General features: G+C 37.2%; 1 protein-coding gene across 2 annotated transcripts in view; it reads right to left on the bottom strand.

Moving 5' to 3' along the window:
- The window catches only part of MARK1 (MAP/microtubule affinity-regulating kinase 1), a 27,239-nt gene that overhangs the window by 15,625 nt on the left and 1,656 nt on the right, over positions 1-9,958 (bottom strand). For both annotated transcript variants that reach the window (XM_010292663.1, XM_010292664.1), the window contains exons 3-6: positions 9,283-9,353; positions 8,239-8,295; positions 4,261-4,497; positions 4,052-4,171 (exon numbers count right to left, since the gene is read on the bottom strand). In XM_010292663.1, coding sequence (XP_010290965.1) covers positions 4,052-4,171; positions 4,261-4,497; positions 8,239-8,295; positions 9,283-9,353 — 485 coding nt within the window. The remainder of the gene's footprint in view (positions 1-4,051; positions 4,172-4,260; positions 4,498-8,238; positions 8,296-9,282; positions 9,354-9,958) is intronic.

Below are 9,958 nucleotides of genomic sequence, written 5' to 3' on the forward strand. Positions count from 1 at the left end.
ACCACCTTTTCCTTTCACATCTTACAGTTCTTTTTTTACCTTTCACAGTCTTTTGTTTCCATTAGTTCATTCTCCCCTAACATTTATCCCTTACAATACACCCCCCCGCTGCTGAAATAGCAGAAAAATTACTGACAGAAAAAAACCTGCACTTCCAACACAAAAATCTTTCATTTTGTACCCTTCACTTCCACTGCCTCTTAATCTCATCTTGCTGAGTGCTTGACACTCATGCTCTAATCTTGGTTAAGATCCCTAGATGTTATTACAATACCAACTCTATCACAATAAGTAAGTACTTCAAATAATAACAAAGGAAGTGTTTAACTAAGGAGTATTTCAGGAGCATGCTGATGCTTCCTACAGTCATTTGTTTCAAGATCATGATGCCAACTGGTCATTTTTTCCTGCAGATCTTCTCACTGCATTTGAACTAAATATGTTCACAGTTTGGCTGGAGGGAGAAATGCTTCTTAACCCTCTCTATGCCATACGGATATTTACTTGAAAAATTTCTCTGGCATTCTTTGGAAGGTTTCCTTCTGCCATGGCCTGGATCTTTTATATGCCTGCAAGATTGATCAGTTGGAATCCCTAACCACCACCAGAACTTCTCCTTAAGGACATATTCGTCTTTTTTAATACAGCTAAAAACATTTTCCCTCCTACAACAACAGGCACACATGCCTCTTCAGGGACAGATGCTAATATTGCTCACTAGACTGACAGAAGAGTGAAACAAGTGCCAGCAAGTCAAGTTTCCCACAGGCACCAAATATGCCTTGAAAACACCAAATTAAGTTATTTCTCACAAAAGAGCAAAAGATTCAATCTTCCATTGATATAACCAAATTCTTTGTATGTAGTGTTGCTGCCAAATTACAGACCCCAAATAGCTGTATCCTTACAAGAACAATGCAGAACTTTGTACTTGGGCCACTTAACATTTTGCTGACAATAAGACTTAAAGAGTTGTTCAAAGTTCTGCCACTGAACTGATTTTTTGGCTTTTGAGGGGGCTAAATGGGAAGGGATTGTGAACACGTATTGCTACATTGCATTTCTGGCACACAGAGCATGAGTCTATTTGACAACAGACTTTGGTTATATATTTGTAGCCTTGCAGTAACATGATAGGCTCCCAAGAGTGTACTATGCAGTAAATGCAATTACAATTTTTTAAAGATACTGTTAATTAAATCTAAAAGTTTAAGCATGATGAGGTGTTTCAATGACAGGAATCACACTGCTCAAATCCTACCTCCCTTACTTGATCCTTCTTGAATTAATAGGCAAATCCAACAGTTCCCACTTACAGTTTTTCAGGTCTCTTCAGCAGGTGGATCTATAATTCAATGTAATATGCTCTAGGTTTCCAGCTGTTAAACTTTTGCTAGCCTCTGTCTTTTAAACACATGATCTCATAGGTGTACTGAGTTATTGTACAACTCTTAAAACAGACTCTTACAATCAATCATTTTGAAGTGACACGAATGACCCAATTCCAGGATCAATATTACATCTGTGTAACTTCAGCTGAGCTTCCAGTCAGCTGGTTAAAGAACAGCAGCCTTGGTCAGGGTATTTAAAGATCTGACCCCAACTGTATTTCTTAACAGATAAACCCAAACTGAATTTCAACCAACTAGATATTATTGATGAGGCTTCCCTCAGTTTTCAGGAAAACTATCTAATAAAAATCTGACCTGGCTCAAGACTTGCCTGTGTCAAAATTATTTGCTTTCTTACTCTCTGTAACCATAAATTTGCTCTGCAGGAATTTCACAGTGTTGCTTTCCAAAGAGTTGAAGACTGGGGTGGGGGAGGAAGAATTTGTTGAAATCCTGATAGTTAAGAGAGATCCACGTATTTTCTGACAATGCATTTTTCCCATCTCTTCCGGTGAGGCTTTACTGCTTTACAACAACGTTCTCTTGCTTCTAAAACGCTTTCTCTCTGCTGTAACCATGAGAAAGTCTAGACAAACCATTTTAATAAAAATTTGCCTGGTCCTTATCAGAGGAATAGTGCTAAGTCTAATGCATAGGGTGCTGATCCTGTGTCAGTCTCAGCTTTGATGCTAATGTCACCGACAAACATTGTATTGGATGGTCTGGGAAAAGCATGCATGGGAACTGAGAGGGTATATGGCTGGAACTGAGCAAATAATTAAAAGAGAAAGAACAAAAGATCCTCCCCACATAAGATAACATTGTCTTTTCACTTCTAATAAATACATACTTTCATTCTAAATATGTATTTTTAGAAATGCTCAGACAGAAGAAATAGACATTTCTTTCCAAACCACGTACCATAGCTTTCTAATTCAACAAATGTTATTTCAGGAACATTCATTTTTAAAAAGTTTGTGATGTCTCTCTCCCTCAGATTTGCATATTGATCAATGCCTGTTATCAGCATTGTGGTACTGGCTCAAGACCCCCATCACACATAAGATTTGCTCGCTCTCTTCCATACAATCTGACAACTACACCGTTCCAGCGAGGCTACTATCCAACACCTCTCTCCAGGGACAGGAAGGACTTTTAGAAGAACTGGGTAAAACTACAGTAATCAGAATGAAAGTGAAATTAGATGTGAAGAGAAACGGCTAAAAATCTAGAGGAAAGTTCAATAAAAGGAAAATCTCTTTTCCTAAAACTTAAACACGACACAGGAAAACAGCGATCTTTCACCATCTTTGAGCAACTACGCTCTTATCACTATGGCCTCTAGAGATTAATAAGCACAATGTAATTAATGAGTATCAGTAAAGTAGAAGCCACCCTTCAGTGTTCTCTTCAGTACAGATTTTATTCAAATTAAAACTATTTATAACAAGTTACAAACCAGCATCAGCTTGAAATAAGCTGCACGCAGACAGAGCTCAGTAAACGTATGCTTCCTTGCGCAGGTAGCATCCATGCCAGGAAGCATAAGTCATGCCACTACAAATAAAAAAGCTGCTTAAATGGGATTTATTCTGTGGAACACCATCCACTGCTGCACAAGTATGCATAGAAAGATGAAGCAAAGGTCACTGGTGATTAACTCATGCAAACACTATTTTAAAACCATCCTATTTATCTTCTGCTCTACTTTCATCTGTATGGTAAGCAGATTTTATTTTAAAAAGTCTGTCTTTGTTAAAGAATTCACAAAATAGAACAGAGCACCATTTAGAGTGAACTCTACACAAAATATTTGTTAAATATCAGCTCCAGAGCTATCCAGCAAGTACAGGCCAAGACAGTAAACTTGAAAAAACCAGCCCCTTAAGAAACACTGAATCTTTTAGACACCTTACAAATTATGCACAGATATTTTCTACATCCCATGAAAAGAAAACTTAATTTACTAACAAAAAAATCATAACTCAGTAGAAATCCTCAAAAGAGATTTTAGCTAAGGAACACAGTAGGTATTATAGATGTTAATTTTCCAGCTATTCAGCAACAACACTACCAGAAGGTGCGAAAGAAACGACTGAACAGTAATAACTAGCAACTATTAGCTTATCATTCAGAGTTCTTAGTGTTTATCTGTATTATAGCACCAAAACAAACAAAAACCCCATGTAGTTTTCCATCACAGTTATCCCTCTTGTAGCTATCCTTTTTAAGAAGTCATGCTGGAAATGGTCAGTTAAGTCAAAAATGCTTATGGTACTGCCTGCTGCTGTTTTTGTTTTTCTGAAAAACTCCAAGCAGAAGATATTTACAATCTTGTCCTCCTTTCTACACATTTTGAACCAGCTCTGTTATCTGACTGAAACAAGTGGGAGCAGTTTGCACTTTGAAATGCTCTTAAATGATAGTCTTTAGTCAGCTGCAATTAAGATTAGACTTTCATTTGTTAACACTTTCTATTTTCAAGGTGCACCATTTCTGTGACATGTCCTCATTTTTCTTTTTTTGTTAAACAAGACTTTTTGGCCCTTAAAACAGGAAGAAAGTACCTATCATGAAAAATAAAGAAGTCTTAAGCAATTATTGTATTTTATTCTTTCTTATTCTGAAAACTCTTTTTTTCCCAAGATGAAATTACTCACTTCCAAGCTGCCTCGTTTTATTGGATTCAGCACTAGTAGCTTCTTAAGTAGATTCTCACAGTCTGTGGACATATAGAACGGAATGCGGTACTTCCCCCTCAGTACTCGCTCCCTCAGTTCCTTTAAAATAAAGTTTTAAAAGGTGAGCCTACTAAGGACACAGAAGCTTTAAAGAGACTAAAAGCCAAGCTTTCATATTGTAACTGTACCTTTAGATTCTGACCGTCAAATGGCAATGATCCGCTTACTAGTGTGTACAAAATCACCCCAAGGCTCCACACATCCACTTCAGGACCATCGTATTTCTTTCCTTGGAAAAGTTCAGGAGCAGCATAAGGCGGACTTCCACAAAACGTGTCCAGTTTATTACCAACTGTAAATTCATTACTAAAACCAAAGTCTGCAATTTTAATGTTCATGTCCGCATCAAGTAGAAGGTTTTCTGCCTAAGAGAAAAATAGAAGAGGAAAAGGACAATTTATGTATCAGAATAAGACTGATATATTACAGTGCATCATTTATCAGTAAATGCAAAAATATTTCCTTTTCTAAAATGGTTCGTCATCTGTATCTTTCTTGCGGAACACGAGAAACTAATCCCCCTGAATAGATTACAAAGATTGAAAGTCAACTGTGTTTACTCAGGAAAATATAACTGTTAAAAGCAGCTAAACAGACCTGAAAGTCAGCTAGTGAATCAACTATAGAGATTTTATTTTCTGGAAGAAATAACTTAGTTCAGCTTTAGGCTGAACTATCTAGACATCTTAGAATAGCAGTTTCAGCTTTTGACAGGTTCATGCCAACTTCTATTGCCAAGGAGTGTAAATCTAATCCCAGACATCATCTATCATTTTTGTGGGGTAAATGTTAGAAGGGATTTAAGACTTTAAAACAAGATCTCTTCTGCTTACAAGGTGAAACACTTCAAGCTACGTGCTGTATCTTAGCGTTCTGTACCAAAAAATTCTCTCCCCTTTATTATGAGTGGTTGCTTTAGCAATAACACCACCAAGGTGTTTAACAGTCAAGTATTACATTGTGTATGAAAAAATGCATGTATTGTACAGCTAGGAATATTAATGCCTGTGCAGCAATAATCATGTGAATGCAATGCACCACATACACATAGATGCAATTATTCAGGAACCTGGAGAGTCAGTAAACAGTATCTCAGTATCACAGGTCAGAAGATTGAAAGAGTGAGGTTAGAGAAATACTAATACATTACTGGAAAAAAATAAAGTACATTTCTCAAAATGCAAGGATGCCGTGCAAAGAGTGCAGCAGAATTGGGCAACGTTTACTCATCTAACTGGGTCCCAGCTCCTGATCTGCTATCAGCAACACAGGAGCAGCACTGAGCTGTGCAGGAATCCTTCTTTTTCAACAGAAGAACAGACATTAGCCAGAGCAGAGGATTCACCTAATTGCCAAATCAGTTTTATAGCAAACACAGACATCTCTCATTGGATGCTGTGCTCAGAATTGAACCCCAAAAATAAAAAAGGTCTTAGTTCAGGATCAGAGAAGCAGCAATTTGTTAGCTGCTTTGATTAAAAGTGTAGATATGGGTTTGTTTGTTGATTTTATTTTTAATAATTTCACTTGCACTCAATGAACAGAACAGGAGACAATTAACTACCAGTATATCAAGCCAACAGCTGTGCAACAGAATTTAGCCTTAGCATTATCAGGAGTAAAATACAGCCCATTTTTACAAACTAACCATCCTGGAAAATATTTTATTTTCCTAATTCATGACCTGTAATCTCAGCTGGTTCCAGCTGATGTGCCTGCAGACAGACTCACAGAGATATTTTCCAGATTTCACAGCCTTCTACATTACTGCACAAAGACTTCATTTTCCTTGTGGTGAAAACATTACTGTCAGTGCAGCTGCTCTGTGATTACAATAGTCCTCCTAGTTCAACAGTACCCTGCTACCCAACTACCCCATGCTTTTAGGTTCCTTACTTCAAATAGAAACACCAAACAAACCTTTCTAATATGCCAAATAGAAAGACTATGCTCTTGTTGGTTACATGTTTGGACCAAAAAGTATTAACAATCACTGAAAAGGTAAGGTAAGTTTTGCACATCACAGGATGAGCAAAGTTGGAATTGATTACAGCCCTTTTTATGCAAGCTGTTCATAATCACAGAAAATTAAGACAACAGTTTAAGTATCCACGGGCCTTGCACTCCCTCCTCTTCTGCCAGAATAGCCTGGACAAACTTGCACATGTTCTTACATGACTTCGTAGTTTAGTCTGAAGTAACTTACATCTGATGGAGTTTACCACTTCTGTTATTAAAGCCAAAAACTGACAAAAATGTCAGTTGGTCAGAATGATGATACAATGGAGAAAGTCAGAAGCAGATGTGAATGCAGACACAACTTTAAAGTTGCTTGTTCCATGTCTGCAGATCCATGAGAAGAGTTTTGAGAAGAGATGACACATGACATTTGGAAAGGAGACAAGAAGTGAGAACATCTCCTCAAAGCCATGTGTTTAGCCCTTTTTTCTTTGGGGAATGTATTTTTCATTGGCTAGGCTGACTGGCTCTCAATCACACCTAACACTGAACTTTTCAAATGAGTCTAGCGTAATTCCATCCAAGAGAAGACAGAGAGAAAAGCAAACAAAGAAATTACTTTGGATCTTGCCTGCCTGTCTTGCAAATAAGAAGGAGATCAGCAGTAGAGTACTTGTGACAGATGGCAAAAGGGATCCTGCGTGAATGCTGCAAAGCAGTTTTGGATAGTCCTGTTGAAAATGCAGTGAGCTGTATGTGTGCTGTGGAACTAAGAAACGAATGACGGGTGGATGCTGTCATGGGCTCTGGCAGAAAGAGCAATATACAGGATGCTAAATAACTGCACGGGTTAATGCAGTAAGACTCAGTAATATATCTGGGCTGAGCAAGCCAGTGCCAGATAAGCAGGAGGAGGTGGCTGGCTCCCTATTCCCAGCCAAATGTAAGGCCGAGACAACCAGTGAAAGCGAATTGTCCAGCTAAGCCAACCGGTCCCTAGGTCCAACCTCCTGGAAAGGCTCAACAACAGGGGCTACAGTAAGCTCCAGGGAGCTTGACAAAACATTCACAGGCTCCAAACTGCCATGCAAGATGGGGAGGAATAATTTTTTTTTAATCAAGATTTCAATGAGATCCAGCCCTTTCCTTCCTTGAATTCTGACTTCAGTGTGCTGGACAGGCACCTCCATCATCAGATGACAATGGTCCCGGAGCAGGGAGGACTCAGCAGAAAAGGATGTATTATCCAGGACCATATGCACATGCAGGAGCTGGCAGATGGACAGGTATTAGGAAACAGATTTGTAAAAAAGGTTGAGAGCATGCTGCAGTATATTACAAGAAAGTTAAGACAAAAGGTACTGGTAAAAAAAAAAAACCAACCCACTTCGGAATTATTCAACCTCAGCTTTTCACAAGTATTTAGATAAATTAGCAAAAAAACACTTACACCAGTGTTTTCCTTGTAAACTTACAAGGACGTCAAAGCAAGGGCACGAGCCAATTTTTAAGTAGGTGAAGACCTTGTGTCCAAGTCCCATGATGTCTAAACTTGGCACTAAGACAGATTCATACTGAAGTTTTAGGTTGTACCTGCAATTGCTGAAGTCTTTAACATGGTCTGGTATGTTTATACAGATAGATTACTAGACAGCATCAAAAAAAAGAAAGTTTGGCTAATTTCTGTTCACGTTTGATTTATTTTTCTGCCTGAACTGAAGACTAGAGTATAAACCAGAAGTTCAAATGGATTAAAAACCTAACATATTTCTTATGACATACTAAGAAAAGACCATTTTACACATCTTGCAATATATTTTAACTGAAAATATTTTAACTAAGTCATGTTGACTGGTATTATTGAATTTCTGCAGCTTCAGAGTGTAGATATCTGCACACCAGCAAGTATAGTTCTTTGGAGAACATTCTTTTTCTTAAAGTCAAAACAGGAATGAAAGTAACATGTTCTATTCTTGTCTCTCCCCTGTTCCAACAGGCAAACTACATTATTTTTGTGCTTCAGCAAATTGAGAATAAAATACAAGTGGTAATTCTCTCATTCATATGTTTGAGGCAGAGACCGTGCCAAGGACAAGTGAAATTAAATCTATACTGTCACCCAGCAAAATGAAAAAGTAACAGCCTACCTTAAGATCGCGATGAACTATGCATTTCTGATGACAGTACTGCACAGCAGACACAATCTGAAACACCAAGATGATCAGTGAAATATTTTATTTCAATCTCAATATAAGTTTTCGTATATAATTGAGTAATTTTGGCTCCTGATGATCCAGTATAAACATAAGGAATTAATAAAGCTTTCATTTTAGAAATATTAATGTCAGTTTCATTAAATACAAATACTAGAACTAAAAAGTCCCTAAAAGCAGCTCATTTTCTTATTGAAAAAAAAAGTATAATACAAACTCCTCAAGATAACAGAAGAAACATCTATTTTAAATGCAGATCACCCAATAGCAATAATTATAGAAGGAAATTATTCCAGCCTCCAACCCAACAGCCAGATGTAGGAGCTCAGATTTTATCTTCTGAAATATTTGCAGCATATCTCTGCAATTCACCTCTAACAGAATAGTTCATTCAACATTTTCATATATATCTTTTACATATCTATAACAAAATCCCAGTCTGAAATAGCAAGTTAAAAGCAGTTTCTTTACATGTTAATTATATACCATAATTCTAAAAAAATACCAAATTTTGTTTACTTATCTAAAACTTTTCACAAAATAATCACTAAGAACAGGGTAAAAAAAAAGACGAAGATGAGAACGTTTGCAGCAAGAATATAAAAACCTGTTACAGAATACCCTTCATACAAAACAATGTGACATGACACAGCAATACACTGTATCAACATCTCCAGACAGAACATCTGTTAAACTCTAAAATATTCAGAAAAGGATTAAAACCTCAACTGAGTCACAATAAAAAATGTGGCTCTTAGGAATATCCACTAAAGAAGAATGTAAAACAGTCTTACTATTTTTAGATAGTATGTAGGAAGCAGATATTTTTCTCTTCAGGGATTTTTTTCCACTCCAGCTTTAATAAACATTATCACAACAATTAATTTTTTTTAAAGTAAAAGAAGTATGCTCACACTCACATCTATCTGAAAACACCATAAATAGAAACAAAAGAAAGAGTGAATGTTAATTTCATACCTGCCTGAATTTTGCACGAGCCTCTTTCTCTTTCATTCTTCCATGTGCAACTAGGTAGTCAAACACTTCTCCTGACCATGACAAGGACAAAACATCAGTCCTATTGCCCAGGTTTTATTTTTGACTGTCATGCACAATCAAGTCATGCTTGAAAACAATCGTCCCCCCTCCAGCCCTTCTTGAAGGGAAAGGAAATAAAAGCAGCCAGGAAATTGTTTGCATAGGATTTAATTTTTCAAACACGTAAAAGTCAAGAAGTATAAAAATGGAACCCTTCATACTAAGGCTTCTTCAGTTTTTAAAATAAGTTATTTAAAAACCACTGTGAAACAAACAAACAAGAAAAAGAACTTCAATCATGAAAGACGTTTATATTGCATGTAAGACACACTGGGAAACAGCCAATGTCTTATGCACCAGATCTGTTTTGCATATCTCTAGCTGTTTCACTTAACAGTATCTGTATTACTTCCATTTTTCCTTTTTGTTCTTTTTATCTAAAGCTGCTCAAACGCCTTTCAGATCCTCATCTTTGCACTGTCTGATGAGCAGCCTTTCCTAGCTGGTCACTAGCCCTGTGCTGGATTCCCTTCCCCCATTCAAACATTTGCCATTCAGATGCTAAGCAGCTTCTCAAGCAGGCACCCACTATTCCTCTCTCTCTCCATATTCCTGC

Source organism: Phaethon lepturus, unplaced genomic scaffold (assembly GCF_000687285.1).
Source record: "Phaethon lepturus isolate BGI_N335 unplaced genomic scaffold, ASM68728v1 scaffold16298, whole genome shotgun sequence".
In the NCBI taxonomy this organism is placed as follows: domain Eukaryota; kingdom Metazoa; phylum Chordata; class Aves; order Phaethontiformes; family Phaethontidae; genus Phaethon; species Phaethon lepturus.